A 25,605-nucleotide genomic window follows, 5' to 3' on the forward strand; every position below is an offset into this window, starting at 1 on the left:
GAGGCAGGGGGGATCGCTTGAGCCCAGGAATTTGAGACCAGCCTAGCCAACATGGTGAAACCTTGTCTCTTCTAAAACTGTGCAAATTAGCCTGGCGTGGTGGTGCATGGCTATAGTCCCAGCTCCTGGGGAGGCTGAGGCAGAAGGATGAAGTGTACCCAGGAGATCAAGGCTGCAGTGAGTGAAGATCATTCCACTGCACTCCAGCCTGGACGACAGAGTGAGGTTCTATCTCAAAAAACAAACAAACAAACAAAAAACAGTAAAAAAATTTTTTTAGTAAGTTCCAATTGTGTGTCACAATTGTGCCAGGCACTGGGGGCAACAATAAACAAGACAGACCAAGCCTTTACCACTTTGAAATTTAAGTTTAAGGACTACTCTCTATCAAAGGACCCGGCGCTGGCAGTATAGATTGCTGAAGGCCTTTGCCTTCTTTCCACCAGACAACAGAATTTGTGTCCCAGTCACTGCTTCTTCTTCTGCGAAAAATATAGCTTCAGTTTGGTCCACGAATACAGAAGTTGGTCAGAGATATTTTCTTTCAAGAGCACAACAAGTAAAACTTGGCAATACACACTAATTGAATGCACTTCCTTTTTCCCCGGGAGCTCCTGCCACATCTCAGCCCTGCAGGGCAGTCTTCATAAGGGAGGCAAAAGAAGGGCTGTGCACTGGCACTGACAGTTGGACAGTTAGTGCTCAAAGAAGCCTAAACCTCAACATTCTGAGGGAATCTTCAAGATCAAGGTAGACCTGGTCCAGTCATCTCTTAATCTTTTAAGGATCACTGGCCGGATGCAGTGGCTCACGCCTGTAATCCCAGTGCTTTGGGAAGCTGAGGCAGGTGGATCACGAGGTCAGAAATTCGAGACCAGCCTGTCCAACACGGTGAAACCCTGTCTCTACTAAAAATACAAAAAATTAGTTGGGTGTGGTAGTGCATGTCTGTAATCCCAACTACTGGGGAGGCTGAGGCAGCAGAATCGCTTGAACCCAGGAGGTGGAGGTTGCAGTGAGCCGAGATTGTGCCATTGCACTCCAGCCTGGGCAACACAGCGAGACTCCGTATCAAAAAAAAAAAAAAAAAGGATCACAGATCTCTTTGAAAATCAGTGGCCCCTTTAGACTTTCTGTGCCAAAAAAGTTATGCATTCACCCCAGCACCCAGCTTTCCCTAGTTTATCTGAAGTTTCATGGACATAAGATGTGCCCAAATTTCCTGGAGCTCCAGAGATCCCACGTCAAGAATTCCTAGTGCATATAAAAGCCCGTTTGAGCTCTAACATCCATGATTAACAGTCTCTGGGTTGGGTAACTCTGTTGGTTTAAATACAGAGGCAATGACATGCCTGTTTAAGTTCAGGGAAAGTCCCAGTTCAATTCCCATGTGAGTCATTATCTTCCGAAAATGGGAAAACTCTGCTCCATGGCAGTGGACAGAACCTCCAAAACCAGTCAGCTGACACAGCCCATAGTTTCTGAAAAAGACAGTACAAAGCTCAAAAATAAGGTGGTTGGATCTATGGCATTGCAAAGCGACAACCCAAAGGTTGTGAGGGTTGTTGCCCGCTGCTGACATAGCAGTAATACTCATTGGGTTCCTCCACTTCATATACGTCCTCCTCAATGGTATAGATGTTTTCTTCTGAGCGAATTCCCTCTGCTACTGCATTTGCCAATCCTGAGGGAGGGATGTTGGCCAAAGAGATGAGGCTGCGGAAATCAAGTGTTGAAGCTGAGTTAAGCATTTCCCAGGTAACACGGAATCGAATTAAGAGAATAGGCTTTCCCAAAGAGACGGCAACTAAATACAGTGCATGATCTTTGATCAGATGCTGAACAAGGGGAAAAGCCAAGAAACAGCAATAAAATACTATGGGGAAACAATTGAGAAAATTTCCATTAATTTTAATTTTCTTAGGTATAACAATAGCATTGTGATAGCTAAGAGAATATCTTTATTTCTAGGAGTTGCAGGCTGAAGTTTAGGTGAAGTGTCAAGATGTCTGCAATTATGTACACATTTAGATTTTTTAAAAAATGGGCCGGGCACCATGGCTCACGCCTGTAATCCTAGCACTTTGGGAGGCTGAGGTGGGTGGATCACGAGGTCAGGAGTTCGAGACCAGCCTGGCCAACATGGTGAAACCCCACCTCTACTAAAGATACAAAAAATTAGCCAGCGTGGTGGCGTGCACCTGTAATCCCAGCCACTTGGGAGGCTGATGCAGAGAATCACTTGAACCCAGGAGGCAGAGGTTACAGTAAGCAGAGATTGCGCTACTACACTCCAGCCTAGGTGACACAGCAAGACCCTGTCTCAAAAAAAAAAAAAAAAAAATTATTAATGCTTTAGATAGCATTCAATGTTCAGAAGTTTTTGTTTTGTTTTATTTGATGCTGGGTCTTTCTCTGTCACCCAAGTGGGAGTACAGTGGCACAATCATGGCTCATTGCAGCCTTCATCTCCTGTGCTCCAGCAATCCTTCCACCTAATTTTCCTATATTTTGTAAAGAAGAGGTCTCATTATGTTGCCCAGGCTGGTCTCGAACTCCTGGGCTCATGTGATCCTCCCACCTCAGCCTCCCAAAGTCCTGGGCTTATAGTCGTAAGCCACAGCACCTGGCCCAGAGTCATTTTTGTAATCCAAATATATTGCATCCCATTCATGTGCCAAACATCACTAAAAGTCTAAAATCTAGTAAGTTACGTAAGCCATACCTATTTGAAAGGGATGTGTGTGTGTGCATGATCAGGAATGAAGGTTAAGACAGGAGTCTTTAATAGATTAGCAGTTCTTAGCCCTGACTGTTCACTAGAATCACCTGGAGAGCTTTCAGAACATTACCTATGCTTAGGCTTCATCCCCAGAGATTCTGACTCAGTTGCTCTGGGGTTGGCCCTGCACTAGTACACTTCGGTGCTCAGGTGATTCTAATAGGAAACCAAAGTTGAAAATGCCTGGGCTGGTTTACAGAAATGCTGAGAACAGATACTGGGTGTCTTGCTCACTTCTCTAATGCCAAAGTTCAGCCCAGACCCTGGATATAATAGGAGCTCAATCCGTTGATGTTTCAGTTCGTTGGAAAAACCATTAATATCAAGATGAACAAGCATGTTGTATTATTAGGGAGATTAATTCTGTACCTTAACTTTAGAACTAAAGAAGCTAAAGGTATCAGGAAGTAAACACAGCAGTATGTTACATTTTCTCTTCATAAAACTAGACCTAGAGGAAAAAGGAAGTATAAACTCAGATCTCAAAGCCCCAGGACAGGACTTCTCAGAGTAAAGATCAGACATGTTAAGAGTAGGGACTGCCAAGATTCTCATCTTTCCCCAACCCCATTCCATTATTCTTACCTTAAATTCTGTGTCTTCTCTTTGCTATGAGAATACCCTAGATAAAGGGGGAAAGAAAAGTCAATAAAAATGCCTTCATAAAATAAATGAGACAAGAAATCAAATAGGCTCACTGGAGGCATGCATTGTTTAGGGAAATCTGGTCTCACCTTAGATTGAGTTAAATGAAACTCTCAATGTGTGCCTTAGATAATTATATGGACTGACTAGAAAATAATAATAAAGATGCATTTTTCTTATTTAACAATTATGAGGCCTCTACTATGTGTCTGACAGTTTGCTTGGCACGAGGAACACAGGAACGTAAAAGTGAATTGTGAGCCATAATTTCATGAAGCTTATGTTCTCCTGTGGGAGACCAAAGAAATAAAAGAAAACAGTACCCCAGACCCAAGACCAGCCTGACATGGAGAAGCCCCGTCTCTACTAAAAATACAAAATTAGCCGGGTGTGGTGGCCCATGCCTGCAATCCCAGCTACTCGGGAGGCTGAGGCAAGAGAATCGCATGAATCCGGGAGGCGGAGGTTGCAGTGAGCCAAGATTGCGCCATTGCACTCCAGCCTGGGCAACAAGAGCGAAACTCCATCTCAAAAATAAAAGGAAACAGTAAATAGGAAAAAAAATAATTTCAAATTATGATGTATTATAAAGGAAGCCAACATCATATTGAAACAGATAATAGAGAGGGTGGTCAGGGAAGGACCCTCAGAGATGACCTTTAAGCTCACTTCTGAAATGAGTCAGCCAAGTAGAGAGCCAGAAGGAGCATTCCAGGATGAGAGAACCCTCAGTAAAGATCTTGCTGAGTGCCTGAAACTGAAAACATGGCTGGACTAAGGGAGGGGCCCAAGATAAGGTCTGAAAGGTAGGCTGGGGCTAGGTCTAACAAGACCTTTCCAGCCATAATCAGGAATCTGTATTTGATTCTAAGACCTGTAGGAAACCTTAGATTTCCTTGAAGGGCAGAGATGTGATCCTTATTTGTTTTAGGTTTCTTTTAGCCGCTGAAAACAACTTCGTTATCTCATAATTTCCATGTTGTGGGTCAGGAATTCAGGTGTGGCTTACTGGGTACCTCTGGATCAAGGTCTTTCATGATCTCTTTCAAAGTGTCTTCTGGGGATGCAGTTTCAAATATTTGAGACTGGAAATTTTTCTTTTTCTTTTTTTTTTTTTTTTTTTTTGGAGACAGGGTCATGCTTTATTGGCCAGGCTGGAATGCAGTGGCAAGATCATATCCGATTGCAACTTTGAACTCCTGGGCTCAAGGGATCTACCCATCTCAGCTTCTGAATAGCTACAATATAGGTGCACACCACCACAGCTGGATAATTTTTAAAATGTTTTTGGGCTAGATGCAGTGGCTCACGCCTATGATCCTAACACTTTGGGAGGCAAGGCAGGCAGATTTCTTGAGCTTGGGAGTTCGAGACCAGCCTGGGCAACATGGCGAAACCTATTCTCTACTAAAAATACAAAAACTAGATCTCTACTAAAAATACAAAAACTAGCCAGATGTGCTGGCACATGCCTGTGGTCCAAGCTACTTGGAGGCAGAGGCAGGAGGGTCACTTGAACTCGGGAGGTAGAGGTTGCAGTGAGCCGGGATCGCACCACTGCACTGCAGCCTGGGTGAATCTCAATATGTTGCCCAGGCTAGTCTCAAACTCCTGGCCTCAAGTGACTCTCCTCTCTTGGCCTCCCAAAGTCTTAGGATTATAGGCATGAGCCATTGTGCTCAGATATTGATTTGGGTTTTAATATTGGATTAGAAGGAGGAATAAAGAAATGAGAAGATAAATTAAGTAGAGATAATGATGCCTTGGAGTAAGGTAATGGCCAAAAGAGATGCAGAATAATGAAAATACTTTAGATATGTTGGAGGAAGACTGCAGGAATCTTTTATTGTTGTTTTTCTTTGAGACAGAGTCTCCCTGTGTCACCCAGGCTGGAATGCAACAGCAAGATCCTAGTTCACAGCCTCAAACTCCTGGGCTCAAGTGATTCTCCTGCTTCAGGCTCCTGAGTAGCTGGGACTATAGGTGTCCACCACCATACCCAGCCCTAAGGAATCTCAACATCTAAAGATCACGCAGAAGAACTGAAAAGCAATGGATCAAATAGGAGAATGTCATTTCAGAAGCCAAGAGAAGGAAGACTTTCTAGAATGAGTGATCAACTTAAAACGTTGACTATAATAAAGATAAAGGTATCAGGCTGGGAACGGTGGCTCACGCCTATAATCCCAGCACTTTGGGAGGCCAAAGTGGGTGGGTCACCTGAGGTCAAGAGTTTGCGACCAGCTTGGCCAACATGGTGAAACTCCCGTCTACTAAAAATACAAAATTAGCCAGGCGTGGTGGTGCATGCCTGAAATTCCAGCTACTCAGGAGGCTGAGGTGGAAGAATCACTTGAACCTGGGAGGTGGAGGTTGCAGTGAGTCAAGATTGCACCATTACACTCCAGCCTGGGCGACGAGAGTGGCAGAACCCATAATGGTGAGGAGCAGGACAGTCCTGGTTTCAAATCCTATATCTATCAATTAACTGTGTAATGCAGGCAAGTGACCTAACCTTTTAGCATGCTGATTCTCCATTAGAAACATAGGGTAGTTACGAGAATTTAATGCATGTAAAGCACTTAGCAGCTTCAGTCCACAGTTAGTGGGGTGACCAACTCATCCCTGTTTTTCTTGGACTGTTCCAGTTTTAGCTCTAGAAGTCTCACATATCTTAGAAACACCCTTTAGTCTTAAGCCAGTCTGAGGTGATTGCTCACTCCGCACAGACAGTCCCTGTTTGCGTATTAGTAAGAAAGGCTGCTATGTTGTATTACACTCTGGGGCCTGGTGGTACACACCTGTTGTCGCAGCTACTCTGGAAGCTGAGTCAGGAGAAACACTTAAACCTGGGAGGCGGAGGTTGCAATGAGCTGAGATCGCACCACTGCACTCCACCCTCCATCTCAAAAAAAAAAAAAAAAAAAAGAAAGAAAGAAAAGTGTGCGAGGTTTTGGGGGTAATTCAAGTATTATTTAGATCTTGATTGTGGCGATGGCTTCCTACTGTAATTCTTCATCAAAATTCATCAACTTGAACACACTTTTTTTTTTTTTTTTTGGAGACTGTCTCACTCTGTGGCCCAGGCTGGACTGCAAAGATGCAATCACAGCTCACTGCAGCCTCCTGGGCTCAAGTGATCCTCCCACCTCAGCCTCCTGAGTAAATGGGACTACAGGTGTGTGCCACCATGCTCACCTCATTATTATTATTATTACTTTGTACAGGCAGCAACCTGCTTTGCTGCCCATGCTGATCTTGGTCTCAAACACCTGGGTTCAACTGATCCTCTCACCTCAGGCTCCGAAAGTGTTGAAATTACGGGCATGAGTCACTGCACCCGGCCATTGTATTTATTTATTTATTTGCTTATTTATTTATATTTTATTACTATTTTTTTTTAAGACAGAATCTCACTCTGTTGCCCAGGCTGGCATGCAGTGGCATGATCTGAGCTCACTACAACCTCTACCTGCCAGGTTCAAGTGATTCCCCTGCCTCAGCCTCCCCAGTAGGTGGGATTACAGGCATGCGCTACCACACCCGGCTAATTTCGTATTTTTGGTAGAGATGGGGTCTCACCATGTTGGCCAAGCTGGTCTCGAACTCCTGTCCTCAAATGATCCACCTGCCTCAGTCTCCCAAAGTGCTGGGATTACAGGCGTGAGCCACCACGCAGGGCCTGTTTTTATTGTTGTTGTTGTTTAAGGACAAGTAACTTAGGAAAAGCTATGTGCTAAGTACCATGATGGAGGGAAACATTCTGTAACCCCAACCATGACCCAGTGTTAAACGGACTTGCAATCTACTCCCAAAGAGGTATGCCTGAGAAACCAGTAACAGAAAAGTGCACAGAAGGGAGTGTTTTTTGCTGCTGTGTTTCCTAATAAACCTAGCATATTCATGAAGTAAAGAAATTGGTTTACTGGAATCAGCCTGCCTGGATTTGAATTCGGTTCTGCCAGGTACTGATGTTGAAACCTTGGGAAGGCAGCTTACTCTAAGCTCGACTTCCCTCCACTGTAAAATGGGATGGCACTGTTCCTTACCTCATCAGACAGTAACGATGATAAAATGTATGTAAAACATTTAACGCAGTGCCTGCCTGGCACACAATAAATATTAAATTAAAATTGGCCATTATTGTTAGGATTTGGATGGACAAAAGGGTATTTAGTCTAATCACCTTTGGGTATAAACATGAATTTGCATTTCTATCTAGGTTTTACTGGTTCGCATTTAAAAATTTGTTATCAGAAGGAGAGAGAAACAAAAACACTTACATTTGAAAATTAAAGCGCCAAAGATAAGAGCCAGAGCCAGCCCAGCAGAGATCCCTGCTGTGATGTAGATGACTGTTCTGATGGTTGCTCCAGAGTCCCGTAACTCATTGGTCAATGTGGATATTTGCTATGCAAACACAAACAGGATTTAAGCAGAAAATAGCTAGAAATCGCTTGTGTACTCAGTCTCATGATTTGTGAATTGGACCATCCCTTTTACAACATCACAGGATGGCAGAGTCCTTGAAATCACCTTTCATCTGTCACCTTGTAGCCAACACTTAAGCCAACCCAAGAAAGAGACTCGCTTAACCTTTGGAGTTAGGAAGGAAACAAAATGTGCCCTTCTGTGCTGTGGGTGGAGAAGGAGCTCTTAAGACCCTTCCCCTGCCCCTGCAAAAATTGGTTTTAGAGTGGAGTCTTGTTGGTTCAAGACCCCCTAAGATTCCCCCAGAGAGTTTCAGAGTAGTTTACATTTGGTGTCTTGCTGTGAAACCTCTATTTTTCACGAAAAGACAGTGATTCAATAGCCAAGACTTTACAGACAGATGGTCCTGCATTCAAATCCCAGTTCTGAGGCCGGGCACAGTGGCTCACGTCTGTAATCCCAGCACTTTGGGAGGCCAAGGCAGGCGGATCACCTGACATCAGGAGTTTGAGACCAGACTGGACAACATGGTGAAATCCAGTCTCTACTAAAAATACAAAACTTAGCCAGGCATGGTGACACATGCCTGTAATCCTAGCCACTGGGGAGGCTGAGGCAGGAGAATCGCTTAAACCCAGGAGGCGGAGATTGGAGAGAGTTGAGATCATGCCCCTGCATGCCAGCCTAGGCAACAGAGCAAGACTCCATCTCAAAAAAACAAAAAACAAAAAAACAAATCCCAGCTCTGCCACTAAGGGCTGAGTAACCCTGTAGAGTTATCAGGAAAATTAAGTGACAGAAAATATAAAATGCTTATTACAGGGCCTGGTACATAACAAATGTTCAATCAGTGGTAGTCATTATTGCTATTGCTCTAGTTAACTTGATTTTCTGATAACTGAGAGTCACACAAAATAAATCCTGTTTCTAAAATTTCAGTCTATGTTCTCTCTTTTTCTCTTTAAAAACTATGATTAGGCCGGGCGTGGTAGCTCACGCCTGTAATCTCAGCACTTTGGGAGGCCAAGGCGGGCAGATCAAGAGGTCAGGAGCTCAAGACCAGGCTGGCCAACATGGTGAAACCCTATCTCTACTAAAAATACAAAAATTAGCCAGGTGTGGTGGTGGGTGCCTGTAATCCCAGCTACTAGGGAGGCTGAGGCAGGAGATTTGCTTGAACCTGGGAGGTGGAGGTTGCAGCCAAGATCGCACCATTGCACTCCAGCCTGGGCAACAAAAGCAAAACTCCACCTCAAAAAACAAACAAACAAACAAACAAACAAACAATAATTATAGGCCAGGCCCACACCTATAATCCTAGCACTTTGGGAAGCTGAGATGTGAGGATCACTTGAGGCCAGGAGTTAGGGAGCAGCCTGGGCAACATATTGAGACCCCATTTATACAAAACACATAAACACACACACACACAAAACAATTATAAACACTTTTAGAGCAATGAATTTAAGGAAGTTAAATCTTCCATTTATTCTACATACATTTACACATTGATTCAATACACATTACTCCTACAATAACAGGAGTCCTATATGTAAGATATTGTGCATTAAGCATTGTGGGCACATACAGGTCCTTAAAAAGCACTGTTTGATTGCAAAGAGAGAAGGAGCAAATACAAGATGCTGAGCATCAGTTGTGAATACACGAGCAAGAAACTGAGTCAAATAAATGTGGACTCCTGGATATGTCCTCAAGTAATTTTTTTTTTTTTTTTTTTTTTTTTTTTTTTTTTTTTTTTTTTTTTTTTTGAGACAAGGTCTTACCCTGTCACCTAGGATGGAGTGCAGTGGCATGATCACAGCTCATTGCTCATCATAGCCTCAACCTCCTGGGCTCAAGCGATCCTCCTGCCTCAGCCTCCCAAGTAGCTGGAACTACAGGTATGTGGCACCATGCCTGGCCAGTTTTTAAAAAATATTTTTTGTAGAGACAGAGTGTCACTATGTGGCCCAGGCTGGTCTCAAACTCCTGGTCTCAAGCAATCCTTCCACCTGGGCCTCCTAAAGTGCTGGGATTACAGGTGTAAATTACTGTGCCCGGCCTCCTCAAATAATTTTTAAGTCATTGCTGCAAGTTTGCTTTCTAGTGGTTTTTCTTTCATGACTGAGTTTCACTCTTGTTGCCCAGGCTGGTGTGCAGTGGCGCGACCTCAGCTCACTGCAACCTCTACCTCCTGGGTTCAAATGATTCTCCTGCCTCAGCCTCCCAAGTAGCCAGTAGTACACAGGCACATACCACCACACCTGGCTAATTTTTTGTATTTTTAGTAGAGATGGGGTTTCACCATGTTGGCCAGGCTGGTCTCAAACTCCTGACCTCAGGTGATCCACCATCCTCGGTCTCCCAAAGTGCTGGGATTACCGCGTGAGCCACTGCACCCGGCCAGTTTTTCTTTTATTCTAAGAAGGTAGTAGGGACAGTAAAATTGAGGTTAATTAAGGTATGGTTTTATTTATAGTTAAATACAGAAAATTGGCTGGGCGCCATGGCTCATGCCTGTAATCCCACCACTTTGGGAGGCCGAGGAGGGCAGATCACCTGAGGTCAGGAGTTCAAGACCAGCCTGCCCAAAGTGGTGAAACCCCGTCTCTACTAAAAATACAAAAATTAGCTGGGTGTGGTGGTGGGCGCCTGTAATTCCAGCTACTCAGGAGGCTTAAGCAGGAGAATCGCTTGAACCTGGGAGGTGGAGGTTGCAGTGAGCTGAGATCGCACCATTGTACTCCAGCCTGAGCAACAGGAGCGAAACTCCATCTCAAAAAAATCATTAAAATAAAAATACAAAATTAGCCGGGTGTGGTGGCGCATATCCTATAATCCCAGCTACTCGGAAGGTTGAGGCAGGGGAATCGCTTGAACCCAGGAGGCAGAGGTTGAGGTGAGCCAAGATCACACCATTGCACTCCAGCCTGGGCAACAAGAGCGAAACTCTGTCTCAAAAAAAAAAAAAAAAAAAAAAAAAAAAACAATTTATGGCTTTGAATATTCCTGATTGGTGTCTTGTCATATATAAAGAGGTAAATTTCAATACTCTTTCCCATTAGGGTTGTGATGGAAGCAAGAAGAATGGTACTCTAGGGAGATGAAGAATCTCTGAACCTTCCACAGGGTAGACAGCTGTGAAACTGAAGAATACGAGGGACAAAATGCTAATGTTCCTTCTTCGTGCTTTTCAAGCTCTTACTATATGCCAGGCACTTTACCCGCATCACCTCAGTCCTTCATTACAACAGGGCTATGAGGTTAGAACGTCAACGTGTTACAGCCGAGGAATCTGAAGCTAAGGGAACTTCAGGCTTTTTACCTCAAGGACAAGGTGGGCATGAAGGAAGTCTAGAGCCATACTTTTCCCATCCAAGTTGAGCACAACACGGCTCACAAAAAAAGTTACTTACTGTCAGATTTATATCAGGGAGGCTCCCCAGTGTCTGTGTCTCTGCTATAAAAAGAGAGAGAAAGAGAAAGAGGAAAAATAGCCAATAGAATAGTTAAGAACGTTTTCTTTTATTTAAGTTTTTAAAAAATCTTAATGATGCCTATAATCCTATTTGAAATGAATTCTACTCCATACTTGTCACAATAATTAATGGAGAGACCAACAAAATTTACTGAACACCCAGGAATCAACTTTAGGATGGCCATATTTTTTCATCTAGACAATGAACCCTACTATTTTATGAAATAGAGAATTCTGCCAAGAAGTCCTACTTCAATATGTGCTTTGTTTTTGTTTTTTTTTTTTCACAAGACCCTAATGAGTTCTACAAAAATCCAGCAATATTGATAACACTCAGGCATTATTTATTTATTTTTTTTTTAGAGACAGAGTTTCACTCTGTCACCCAGGCTGGAGTGCAGTGACATGATCTCAGTTCATTGCAACTTCTGCCTCCCTGGTTAAAGCAATTCTAATCCCTCAGCCTCGCAAGTAGCTGGGACTACATGCATGCACTACCATGCCCAGCTAATTTTTGTATTTTAAGTAGAGACAAGACCATGTTGGCCAGGCTGGTTGTGAACTCCTGACCTCAGGTGATCTGCCCACCTCAGCCTCCCAAAGTGCTGGGATTACAGGTGTGAACCACCAGGCTTGGCCTCAGGCATTATATTCTAATTAGATTTTTAAAGACGACAAAAATTCACTTCCTTTTTTTTGAGACTGAGTCTCACTCTATTGCCCAGGCTGGAGTGCAGTGGCACAATCTCAGCTCACTGCAGCCTCCATTTTCTTTTTCTTTTTTTTCTTTTGGCGAGACAGAGTCTCACTCTGTCACCCAGGCTGGAGTACAGTAGCATGATCTCGGCTCACTGCAACCTCTGCCTCCCAAGTTCAAGCGATTCTCCTGCCTCAGCCTCCCGAGTAGCTGGGACTACAGGGATGCACCACCACACCCAGCTAATTTTTGTATTTTTAGTAGAGACGGGGTTTCACCATGTTGACCAGACTGGTCTCGAACTCCTGACCTCAAGTGATCTGCCTGTCTTGGCCTCCCAAAGTGCTGGGATTACAGGCGTGAGCTACCGTGCTGTGCCCAGCCTTCATTTTCTTAAATAAGTTTTGCATTTACTCATGAGAAGGGAGACAGGGTTGCCTACAAATGAAAATAATCACTGTGGCCACAGTGTAATAGGAACCAGGCCTTGTGCTAAACTCCTTCAGTGAAGGAGCTCATTTTAGAGATACTTAGAAGCACTTACTTTAGAACTACTCTACTAAAGTAGAGACTGTTAGTCCCATTACACAGATGAAGAAACTGAAAATCAGGGAAGTGAAGTGACTAACCCAAGGTCACACAACTTAGCAAATGACAAAATGGCCTTCCAATTTAAGTCTGCATAGCTTTAAATGCACATTCTTAATGATACTGCCTTCACCAGCCTTTACCTCAGTGCTGTCATTATGAAGAGGGTCACATTGCCCGGCCACCTACTCACCATCTTTCCTTCCTGTTCATTCGTTTATTTCATCTGCAGGTCCATTCCATGAATATGCACTACACCCTTACTCTAGGCACAGGAGACAAAGCAGGGAACAAGAGGGGCACAGGCCCTGACCTCATGAACGCTGAATTCTAAAAATAAGTACCTTGCCAGCTTTTGGGAAACTAAGCGTGCTTACTCATTTTTATGGCTGAGTCAGAGATGTCGAAACTTCTTAAATGTCACAGTCACCTTCTGGAAGCCTTAAAGTCGGAACCCTTTAATGTGTATAAAGGGTTTGACTAAATGCTGGTTTAACAAACTATAGTTTAAATATTATAAAAGGCATGGCCTCAGCCTAAAATTATTGAAGAAAATAAAGATTATGTTCCACTTACTTTTGCGCTAATTACCAGAAAAAAAATTTAAAGTATAAAAAACACAGGCCGGGCGCAGTGGCTCATGCCTGTAATCCCAGCACTTTGGGAGGCCAAGGCAGGCAGATTATGAGGTTAGGAGATTGAAACCACCCTGGCCAACATGGTGAAACCCCGTCTCTACTAAAATACAAAAAATTAGCCGGGCGTGGTGGTGTACGCCTATAGTCCCAGCTACTCAGGAGGTTGAGGCAGTGGAATTGCTGGAACCCAGGAGGTGGAGGTTGCAGTGAGCCAAGATCACGCCATCGCACTCCAGCCTGGTGACAGAGTAAGACTACTTCTCAAAAAAAAAAAAAAACTTCATCAGTTCAACTGCTAAGTAAACATGAATCTTAAGTGCACATAAGATTTTCAACTGTAAATCCAGTTTCAGCCTCCCTATAATTATTTTTCTTGATAAAAATGGTAAAAATAACTTCTTTTTAAACTTCATTTTGCTATGAAAATGATCAGTAAAATCAAGCACTGTTGTGTCATTATAGCATTTTTTCACACAGATTTGGCCACCAACCAAGATGGATGGGACAGTTGAAGGGAGTGGCAATGTTCTTTCTGGAGAACCCAAGATTTGCCTCAGGGGACAGGTAGCAGTGAAGGTGAGATGTGATGGCCTTAATAGTGTATAAATTTAGTAGTTACCATCTATTCGGCACTTATTAGGTGCCAGACATGGTGCTTAGCACCGTATACATACAATCTCATTTAATCCTCAACCACAATAAGTAGGTACTACTATTTTCCCCATTTTTCAGATGACGATACTGAGTCTGAGAGAGCCACTTTGCCCAAGATCACACAGCTATTAATTGGGAAAGCTAGGATTTAAAGCAGATCTACTCTAGAGCTGAGGACTCACCTGTGACCCAGTCCTTCCTCCTTCAGGTAGAAGAGAAGTTGCATTTGTTCTGTGTTCAAATTCCAGGCCCTTGGATCTCTTACTTTTAAAGGCTCTACTCCATTTTTTTTTTTTTTTTCTGAGAAAGGGTCTTGCTCTGTTGCCCAGGCTTGGAGTACAGTGGCACCAACTTGGCTCAGTGAATCCTCAACCTCCTGAGTTCAAACAATATTCCTGCCTCAGCCCCCTCAAGTAGCTGGGACTACAGACCCATGCCACCATGCCTGGCTTTTTTTTTTTTTTTTTTTTTTTTCCTTTGAGATGGACTCTTGCTCAATTTTCCAGGCTTCAGGACAGTGGTGAGATCTCAGCTCACTGCTCCCAGGCTCAGATGATTCTTCTGCCTCAGCCTTCTGAGTACCTGGAATTATAGGCATGCACCACCATGTCCAGCTAATTTTTGTATTTTCAGTAGAGATGGGGTTTTCACCATGTTGGCCAGGCTGGTCTCGAACTCCTGACCTCAGGTGATCTGTCTGCCTTGGCCCCCCATAGTGCTGGGATTACAGGTGTGAGCCACTGCACTCAGCCTAATTTTTTGTATTCTTAGTAGAGATGGGGTTTTGCCATGTTGCCCAGGCTGGTCTCGAACCCTGAGCTCCAGTTATCTGCCCACCTTGGCCTCCCATAGTGCTGGGATAACAGGTGTGAGCCATTGTGCCCAGCCCCATTTTTATATTAAATGCTCCCACATCCCACATTTTGAGTTGGTTTGCCAGCAGCCAATTTACATAATGTTACATATTATAGACAAGCCATTACATATCCATAAATTTCAATTTTTTATTTTATTTTCCTATTTTGGAGCTACTGACATACTTTTGGTTGTTTCAATATTTTTTCTCAGTCAGGCCCTTGAGAAGCTCAGAGATTCGAGGTATTGTGCCTATATTCCCATTTTTGTTGCCCTAGAGGGAAGGAACTAACAAGAAAAAACTAAAGGGAAGGCTGGGCGTGGTGCCTCAAGCCTGTAATCCCAGCACTTTGGGAGACTGAGGCAGAGGGATCACCTGAGGTCAGGATTTCAGACCAGCATGGCCACCATGGTGAAACCCCGTCTCTAATAAAAATACAAAAATTAGCTGGGCTTGGTGGCGCGCATCTGTAATCCCAGCTACTCAGTAGGCTGAGGCAGAAGAATTGCTTGAACCCGGGAGGCGGAGTTTGCAGTGAGCCAAGATCATGCCACTGCACTCCAGCCTGGGTGAGAAAGTGAGACTCCCTCTCAAAAAAAAAAAAAAAAACAAAAAAAAAAAAGAAAAGAAAAGAAAAAGAAAAAAGAAAAACTAAAGGAAAGAAGACTTCTGTCCGTGGTAGAGACAAGTATAAGGAAATGCACCACCTCGACAGGGAGTAAACTCCGTCTACAGCAAATGCCCACTCAGTGGTGATTTGGTAAAAAGTACTGGCCAGGCGCGGTGGCTCCCGCCTGTAATCCCAGCACTTTGGGAGGCCGAGGTGGGTGGAAAACGAGGTCAGGAGACCGAGACCATCCTGGCTAACATGGTGAAATCCTGTCTCTACTAAAAATACAAAAAAATAAAAAATTAGCTGGGCCAGGTGGTGCGTGCCTGTAGTCCCAGCTACTCGGGAGGCTGAGGCAGGAGAATGGCATGAACCCGGGAGGCGGAGTTTGCAGTGAGCCGAGATGGCACCACTGCACTCCAGTCTGGGCGACAGAGTGAGACTCTGTCTCAATTAAAAAAAAAAAAAAAAAAAAAGTACTGAAGCACAGAATGAGAAAGTGAGACTAAATGGCCCTCGAAGTCCCTTCTAGGACTATGGTTGTAGGATTCTTTAAAATATAACAACAGCATATAATAAGTATCTGGTATGACTTTATTAACCCACAATGTGGATAATCATCTGTCCCCACTATAGTTTCCTCTCTAATTGCATAAAAGATGTTGGCTACCAGTCACTAAAGACTAACCAAAGACTGAACCTTTGGAGAGCTAAAACTAGTAACTATAGTAATAATAAACAGTTGAGTGCTTTCTATGGGCCAGGTACTAGCCTGAGCATTTTACATACATTATCATGTTTATACATTACAACAACCTCATGACATGGGCACTGGAATTACCCTCATTGTAGAAATGAGCAAACTGAGCTTCAGAGAATTTGAGCAACTTGACTGAGGTCACAGAGCTAGCAAGAATAGCTGAAATGAGAACCCATTCCACCTGTCACTGAAGTAGTTTAACCACAATCTCATTCTGCCTCCTGATCTTATAATATTAATGACAACAGCTAACATATACTGAGGACAAATTGTGGTCAGACATTGGGCTAAACGTTTTAGACATTTTCTTATTTAAAGCCCATAAGGTGTGATTTATGAGATTTATGACATTATGAGGTAGGACTCACCTATTAACCTCATTTTACAGAAGAAAAAAAAATGGAGCTCCAGAGAGATTAGGAGAGACCAGGACACTGACAAGAAATGACTTAAAATTAACCTTCATGATCAATGTTACCTGACTTCTACTTTCTGCCCAATGTTCTCATCTGGAGCACCCTGAGTACATCCTTGCTGAATTACATGAAGAATTTAACTATTCCTTCTGAGGTTGGAATCCAGGGAAGCTGATGGGCTTTATTCTAGCTAAAAGGCATCCTAGAAATCACCTAATCCAATGTGTCAGTTCCCAAACACAGACTGGCACCAGTTCATGATGAAACATCACCAGTCCAGGGTCAGTCCGAAAATGTGGACAAAGTAATGAGCATTTCATCCAATTTAGTTAACATTTAAGTAAAATTAAAGACTATAAAGTTTATTAACTTTTTTTAAAAGTTAAAATTTAAGTAAAATAATCCTAAGCCAGAGCATTTTTTCCCAGCACAGGTGTGTCTCCACCACTTCCCTCTTCTCAAACACTATTTCAGGTGCACAGAGACATCCATGCCTCCACTCTCACACTGTTTTCTCATCTTTTTTCCCACATTCAAAATCCTCTGAATTCAGAGCCAGCTAAAGACTCCCTCCTCTGCCCCATGCATAGTTACCTGGGCCACGTTCCCCGGTGGTAAGCATCCTTGGAAAGGCTGAAGTAAAGTCTCTCTGCAGAGTTGGTGCAGGGGTGACCTTGGCTAATGTCAGAAACCAACAAAAGGATGAAAATTATCTGACAGCAGAAAGCTTATTTCAGGGAATCGAAGGGGCAGCAGGAAAAAAATGCGAAAGACCATTAACAAAGAGAAATACAGCCTCAGCTTCCAAACCTGCCTAGATACCTACATTGAGAGTGTATCACACACTTCAAATGTTTGACAAAGGTAACATGCAGTCATCATTGTGACATTCTGATTATTAATAGTGGAACTAACAGCCATGCAAATGGCCATAATTACAGGTTGAAGACCTCTTATCTGAAATGCTTGAAATCAGAAATGTTTCAGATTTTGAATTTTGTTAGACTTTTTTTTTTTTTTTTAATGGAGTTTTGCTCTTGTTACCCAGGTTGGAGTGCAATGGCACGATCTCGGCTCACTGCAACCTCCACCTCCCGGATTCAAGCAATTCTCCTGCCTCAGCCTCCTGAGTAGCTGGGATTAGAGGCATGTGCCACCATACCCAGCTAATTTTGTATTTTTAGTACAGACAGGGTTTCTCCATGTTGGTCAGGCTGGTCTCAAACTCCCGACCTCAGATGATCTGCCCACCTTGGCCTCCCAAACTGCTGGGATTATAGGCATGAGCCACCGCGCCCAGCCATTTTAAAAAATTTTTTAGTATCCGCACTATACTTATGCTCCAATGAGCATTTCCTTTGAATGCCATGTCAGTGTCCAAAAAGTTTTGGATTTTGGAGCATTTCAGATTTTGGTGCATTTCAGGTTTGGGATGCCCAACTTAGAAATGCTTTTCATAAAATATTATCACACAAAATCCTTCTAATGGCCCACATGATAGGTATTATTGTCATATTTTACAGAGGAGGAGGTCACAGCGTTTCAATAACTTGCTCAGGATTATATAGCTAGTAAGAGGCAGAGTTAGATTTAAACTCAGCTCTATCCCGGCACAAAGTACATGTTATAGAAATCTTAAGCCTGTTCACCTCCCAGCATACATGCACAACCCAGCAGTTCATCATGCTGGCTGTACCCGGGGTAAAATCACCTGAGGAAGACTCTGTAAAAAGCTAATGCTTAGGATCTACCTCCAGAGATGCTGATTTCTCTGGTTTTTGGTAGTGGGTTTTTTTTTCTTCTTCTTTTTAAGAGATAGGGGTAGTCACACTATATCGGCCAGGCTGGTCTCAAACTCCTGGCCTCAAGTGATCCTCCTGCTTCAGCCTCTCAAAGTGTTGGGATTATAGGCATGAGCCACTGTACCTGGCATCTGTAGTTGTTTAAAAATTCTCTATGTGATTCTAATGAGAGTCAGGGGCTCTAACCACTGATCTAGGTCTTTCTTCCCATCTATACATTCCACCCATGAGTTTTGGGTTTTCTTTTTTTTTTTTTTTTTTTGAGACAGAGTTTCATTCTTGTCACCCAGGCTGGAGTGCAATGGCGAGATCTCAGCTGACTGCAACCTCCGACTCCCAGGTTCAAGTGATTCTCCTGCTTCAGCCTCCCGAGTAGCTAGAATTACAGGCCCCCATCACCATGCCCAGCTACGTTTTTGTGTTTTTAGTAGAGACAGGGTTTCACTCTGTTGGCCAGGCTGGTCCCGAATTCCTGACCTTGTGAAACTCCCACCTCAGCCTCCCAAAGTGCTGGGATTAGAGGTGTAAGCCACAGCACCTGGGCATACCCATGAGTTTTAAAACAGATGGAAGGTGTTAAATATCACTGAGCATCACTGATGGGGCCTGTTAAACTTTAGGTCTTGGCGGCCCACCTCCAGGGGCTATAATTGGGGAAGTCAGAGGTGAGAACAATCAGTGCCTTTAATATGATCCACAGATAAATCTTATTCATAAAGAAGGCATGCAACGGTCCACTCACCTGGTTTGACGACCAACTTCAGGTTATGTTTTTCATCATTCATTATGCCTGGGATTTGGATCCGGCAGCAGTAGACCCCACTGTCTGCTAGAGTCACATCCTCTATGGTCAGAGACACATCTCCTTTGTGGAAATACCCCTTTAGCCAGTATCTGCTGGATGTCCGATCATTCACACCCCCTTTGTCAGTCCTGAGCACCACGTTGCCACAGTCAAACACAGGACAGGCTCCTTTGCCCCAGCATACGGGCACGAGGTTCCCTGGCGGGGCTGGAGTGTAGGAGCAGGGCAGATAGGCATTCTGACCCACCTCTGCTGTGTATTCCACTTCTGAGGACCCTGAATAGAGAGAAGGAGAGCCAAGACTCAGGCAGTGAGTGAGGTTACTCCATTTCAGGAAAACTGCAAGCAATGCCTTACAGAATAAAGGGGAAGCCACCGCTGCAGTCCTGTTTGGAGGATGATTTACTGCGACAATGCTTCTCAGATGTGAAAGCCATCAGAATCACTGGGAAGCTTTGCAAAAACACAGATTGCTGGGCTCAACTGCTAGAATTCCTGACTGGTTGGTCTGTGGTGGAGCCTGAGAACTTTTATTTCTAAAAAGTTCTCAATGTGGCTGAAGTGGCTGGTCCCAGAACCTCACTTTCAGAAACACTGCCCTAGGAGAGAATTGTGGCCCAATTCTGTGAACACGGGAGAACAGGGCTGATGGAAACAGACAATCAGAAAAATTGGTCATGGTCAGCCGGGAAATGGCCCACCCATCTGGGCTACTTGTTTGTTCATCAACCAAGGGAGGCTCTCCTAACATACATCTCTTTTTAAGCAGCAAGGGCACAGTAAATAAAAACTCTTGATTAAATAAGAATCTTGGGTATTTGAAACTACTCATGGAGTTGTTTTAAGGTTTAAAGTTGTGAAAAGAAATTAAATTTTGGGACCCCAAACTCATTTAGCCAAAGGGAAAAGTCAAGCTCGGAACCGGATCACGGAAACCTGCCTCCTCCTTTTGATTCCTGAATAAGATGGCTACAGGATGAAAGGCTGCACGCCTCCCCCATATTTTGCCTACAAGGAAATTCCTGCTCAGCTGTGCGATGCAGATTGATAGCTCACCTTTACTGGCGCGGTCACCCCGGCCAGACACAAATGTGCATCTGATTGTTACCCTACCCCATTTTGTCTGTGTTACCTAATGCAAAATGCAGATTCCCATATGTTTCCTCTGCCCCCTTTTTTTTTAATGTGAGAACTGAGTGCTTCTCAATATCCCGCCTTGTCCCCTTTAAATTTGGAGCCCTCAAAATCATCTTCTGAGAAAGGCATAGACCTGTCTCCCAGGTGCCTCCTTAACTTTGGCAAACAAATCTCCTAAAATGATTGAGACTTGTCTCATCATTTTCCTCAACTGACAAAGTTAATTCCATTTAAAAAACCTATACATATTTTATATATGATAAAACATTCATCATATATTTTCTTTTGATTTTTTATTTCCCTTTTGTTTTCATATGACTCAACTACAGTAAAAACATTCCAACACTATCAAAGGTGTATGAAAAAGTGGCCAGGCGTGCAGTGGGTCACGCCTGTAATCCCAGCACTTTGGGAGGCCGAGATGGGCAGATTACTTGAGGCCAGGAGTTTGAGACCAGCCTGGCCAACATGGTAAAACCCTGTCTCTACTAAAAATTAAAAACATTAGCCGGATGTGATGGTGCACGCCTGTGATCCCAGCTACTCGGGTGCCCAAGGCAGGAGAATCACCTGAACTCAGGAGGCGGAGATTGCAGTGAGCCGAAATCATGCCACCACTGCACTCCAGCCTGGGCAATAGCGTGAGACTCCGTCTCAATAAAAAAAAAAAAAAGAAAGAAAAGAAAAGAAAAATATGCCTTACTCTCCCAACTCTTTACCATTCCCTGGTTCCTTTTCCTAGAGACTATACATTAAGAAATGTCCACATATTCCTGCTCCCCGACAATGCACACACACAAATAGAAGCCTAATATATGCATTATTCTGCACCTTTCTTTTCTTTAATAACATTATAATTTGAGACATTCTATACCAGTATGTTTCCTCAGACTCACTGTTTGTAACATGATTATATCACATTTATTTACCCACTCCTTCACTGATGGACATTTAGGTTGCTTCCAAGCTTTTCCTATTACAAACAACATTACAATGGCCATCCTTGTACCTCTTCCTTGTCCTCTGTACAGCACCATTGTCTCATTGTAAATATCCATGCCCAGACTTACTTGTAAGTAGCAGCAGCAGCAGCAGCAGCAGGACACAGTCAAAGGGAAGATGTGAAAACATGGAGCTTGCAGAAGAAAAGTCAGAGGACACCTCTGTTAGGCACAGTTGTAACTCTCCAAATGGACTGGGCACTTCTTCCAGCTGTCTTCTCCACAATCACATGAGCGGTGGCCGCCCCCACTGAGTGCTAGCTCAGCACACCCGGGTGTCTGATTGCCAGTGATTCTTATAATAACACTGCCAGGTCTATAGTCACATTAAAGGAAACCAAAGTTCTCTGTCATGCCATGCTACACACATCCTGTAAGTGTTCTGATGTTTGTCCTGTGACATCAACAAAGAGGAAGCAATACTTCAGTGGAAGAAAACGCTACTTAGTCATGGCACATAAAGAGAACCCTCTAATATAATATCCCAGATGAAATAAACCTGAAATGGAGCATGTATGAGTCCATCTGACTAGCAGGGAAGACAAAGTACAGATGCATCATCCGTGGATTCATTCACTCAAATCAGTCCCTCCATCAGGCCTGTGACTAATGTTTATGAAGCCCCTACTTTGCACCAGGCACTGGACTAGGAGGTGGAACACAACGGTGAATGGCATGTTCCTTATCCTCACATTTACAGACCGTCGCAACTCCCAGCATAAGCCTCACTCTCATCCTTCTAACACAGATTAGGTTGTGGGTCCTATAACCTTGCTGGGTCTCAGTTTCCTCATTTACATAATTTATAAAATGAGAAAATTGTATTAGATAATACATGCATGGCTCTCTGTTCTAATATTCTGACTTTGACCTTCAAACTTCCAACTCTTCAATTTAGAAAAAAACATGTTCCTTTTGGCAACACTTCCTTTCCTCTACTCTGAGTGGAATTAAGGGGATCTTGGTATCCTATTTCATCTCATGCATACAAGGTGCCCCCTCTCCCCTAATCCAAGAGGCTTTGGGCATGAATGATCAGAAAATGCTGAGTTCCAGCCATACTCCCATTACTGAGGTAACAGCTCAGACTCACACAGCCTCAGCTCTGGGAGTGTGACCTTTATCTGGACACCTTAAAAGCGAAAGCTTTTTTTTATAGAAGGGAAGTGAGCTCACAGGCTGAGTGGTTTCTGAAAAGTCAGTGGCCTTCCTCTATGTCTTGCCTACTTGAGTTTCTTTGTCATTCACATTTATGCCATTAAATGCATTTGGTATAAACACCCAATTTGTTCAATATAAACAAATGGCATTTAATATAAATATGCAACTTCTTCAATGTGTGTACTTCCCATAGCATCACAGAGTGGCAGTTACTCAAGAGATCATAATCAGTTTCTCATTTTATTTTACTTTATTTTGAGATGGAGTTTCACTCTTTTTGCCCAGACTGGAGTGCAGTGGCACGATCTCGGCTGACTGCAACCTCCACCTCCCGGGTTCAAACCTGGGATTCTCCTGCCTTAGCCTCCCCAGTAGCTGGGATTACAGGCATGCGCCACCACCCTGGCTAATTTTGTATTTTTGGTAGAAATGGGGTTTCTCCATGTTGGTCAGGCTGGTCTTGAACTCCCGACCTCAGGTGATCCACCTGCCTCAGCCTCCCAAAGTGCTGGGATTACAGGTGTGAGCCACCGTGCCTGGCCAATTTCTTATTTTATAGACAAGGAATCTAAGACTTCAAAAAATTGATTTGCCAAAAGGCACATGATTGGTCATTTAGAATGACAGCATAAGCCCCCTAAGTGTCAGATTTTTTTCCACTATAAATTATGTTTTATTAATTTAATGTTTGTCATTAAATTAATAACCAACAAATGCCCATATTCAAGTGTAAGGTAGAATAGATTAAACATGGAATCTGGGGTTATGTTTATCAGCAGCATGAACTAGTCAAGACTCTTAAAAGCATCAGTCCTCAGTTTCTGTGTTTCGTTTTGTTTTTGTTTTTGTTTTGAGACGGAGTCTTGCTCTGTCACCCAGGCTGGAGTACAGTGGCGCCTGCTTGGCTCACTGCAACCTCCGCCTCCTGGATTCAAGCAATTCTCCTGTCTCAGCCTCCCAAGTAGCTGGGACTAAAGGCACACACCACCATGCCTGGCTAATTTTTGTATTTTTAGTAGAGATGGGGTTTCACCATATTGGTCAGGCTGGTTTCAAACTCCTGACCTCAGGGGATCCACCTGTCTCGGTCTCCCAAAGTGCTGGGATTACAGGCATGAGCCATGGTGTCCAGCCATGTTTTGTTTTTACTACTTTGTTTTCTGCTCATTTCTAGAATTGCTACTGAGACCAGCTTTATAAAACATTAACAATTTATTAGTTCATTAAAGTCTAGATATGAAGGGGTCTAGAGATCTACTTTAACTCTTTCTTCTTTTCTTTGTGTAGAGAGCTGGTTCTGAACATTTTCATATTCACTTAACTTTTATTTCCTGTTTATTTTCTTAAAAACTTTAGATAATACATTCAAATAGTTAAAAAGTTAAAGCAATATAAAAAGCTCAAGAAGCCTTGATCCCATTCTTCCATGTTTACTCCCATTTCTCCCACCTATGCCATAGGTTTTCATTTTCTTTTCTTTTCTTTTTTTTTTTTTTTGAGATAGAGTCTTGCCCTATCACCCAGGCTGGAGTGCAGTGTCGTGATCTCAGCTCACTGCAACCTGCGCCTCCCGAGTTCAAGCGATTCTCCTGCCTCAGTCTCCCGAGTAGCTGAGATTACAGGCACCTGCCACCATGCCCGGGTAATTTCTGTATTTTTAATAGAGACGGGGTTTCACCATGTTGGACAGGCTGGTCTCAAACTCCTGACCTCAAGCAATCTGCCCACCTCAGCCTCCCAAAGTGCTGGGATTACAGGCTTGAGCCACCGCACCTGGCCAGGTTTTCATTTTCATAAGTTTCTTGTGTATACTCCCAATGCAAACCCAAGAAAATAAAATATATATTCTCATACTCTCTTTTCTTAGACAAAATACCATATACCTTTTTTGAACCTTGCAGTTTCCTATTGTTATTTTATTTGCTGAAATATTAATTTTTATAATTGTATCTATTTATTTTATTTTATTTATTATTATTATTTTTTGAGATGGAGTTTCGCTCTTGTCTCCCAGGCTGGATTGCAATGTGCTATCTCAGCTTCCTGCAACGTCTGCCTCCCCTCAGTCTCCCAAGTAGCTGGGATTACAGGCACCTGTCACCATGCCCAGTTAATTTTCATATTTTTAGTAGAGACAGGGTTTTACCATGTTGGCCAGGCTGGTCTCGAATTCCTGACCTCAGGTGATCCGCCCATCCCAGCATCCCAAAGTGCTAATTACAGGCAGGAGCCACCACACCTGGCCCTTTAAATTTTTTAAATTTATTTTAATTTATTTTTAGAAACAAGGTTGTCACTAGGTTACCCAGGGTGGTCTCAAACTCCTGGGCTCAACGGATCCTCCTGCCTCAGCCTCCCAAAGTGCTGGCATTACAAGTGTGAGCCATCACGCCAAGTCTGCTGAAATATTTTTAAACAAATCCCAGACATTGTGTTATTTCACCTTTACGTACTTTAGTGTGCAATCTTCCTTTTAAAAAATGGGCATTCTGAGGCCGGACGTGGTGGCTCACTCCTGTAATCCCAGCACTTTGGGAGGCTGAGGCAGGTGGATCACCCAAGGTCAGGAGTTCAAGACCAGCCTGGCCAACATGGTAAAACCCCATCTCTACTAAAAATACAAAAAATTAGTCAGGCATGGTGGTAGGTGCCTGTAATCCCAGCTACTTGGGAGGCTGAGGCAGGAGAATCGGTTGAACCAGGGAGACAGAGGTTGCAGTGAGCCAAGATTGTGCCATTGCACTTCAGCCTGGGCAACAAGAGCAAAATTTCATCTCAAAACAAACAAACCAACAAACAAAAATGGACCTTCTGCTAATATAATCATACCATTATCGCACATAACAAATTTAATGATGCCTTAGCAGCACCTAGTACTTCAGCCTATAGCCAAATCTCGCTGATTATCGCAAAAATGTCTTTTTTCAATCAGTTTGTTTAAATACAGACCAAAACAAGTCCCAGCATTGCATTTGTTTGCTATGTCTCTCAAGTCTCTTTTAATCGAAGACAGTCTCCCTCCACCCCCTTGCCATTGGTTATACAAACCAGTTATACAAACCAGGTTTTGTCCTGTGAAATGCTCCACATTCAGGGTTTGTCTGTTTCCCTGTGGGGTCATTTACATTATTCCTCTTTTCTTTG

The 25,605-nt window shown here is 43.3% G+C and overlaps 1 protein-coding gene across 1 annotated transcript; it reads right to left on the minus strand.

Moving 5' to 3' along the window:
• Nucleotides 1-258: 258 nt before the first annotated feature.
• HAVCR2 (hepatitis A virus cellular receptor 2) lies at nucleotides 259-25,605 on the minus strand. The gene is made up of 8 exons (XM_010363419.2): nucleotides 25,523-25,605; nucleotides 21,370-21,694; nucleotides 19,100-19,438; nucleotides 17,150-17,233; nucleotides 11,275-11,318; nucleotides 7,711-7,837; nucleotides 3,368-3,404; nucleotides 259-1,716 (listed from the first exon to the last, which is right to left on the minus strand). Exons 2-8 carry the CDS (start codon nucleotides 21,428-21,430, stop codon nucleotides 1,524-1,526), a joined length of 885 nt encoding a protein of 294 aa, XP_010361721.2. The 5' UTR covers nucleotides 21,431-21,694; nucleotides 25,523-25,605; the 3' UTR covers nucleotides 259-1,523.

The sequence above is a fragment of the Rhinopithecus roxellana genome, chromosome 3, assembly GCF_007565055.1.
Source record: "Rhinopithecus roxellana isolate Shanxi Qingling chromosome 3, ASM756505v1, whole genome shotgun sequence".
Taxonomy (NCBI): Eukaryota; Metazoa; Chordata; class Mammalia; order Primates; family Cercopithecidae; genus Rhinopithecus; species Rhinopithecus roxellana.

Bases quoted from the DNA above. Each gene is read 5' to 3' on its own strand.
- HAVCR2 (XM_010363419.2), bottom strand. From the start codon at position 21,430: ATGTTTTCACATCTTCCCTTTGACTGTGTCCTGCTGCTGCTGCTGCTG. The intron at 19,439-21,369 runs GTAAGTCTGGGC...CTCTCTATTCAG, and splicing joins GCTGCTGCTGCTACTTACAA to GGTCCTCAGAAGTGGAATAC. The intron at 11,319-17,149 runs GTAACTATGCAT...CTCTTTTTATAG, and splicing joins CACCGGGGAACGTGGCCCAG to CAGAGACACAGACACTGGGG.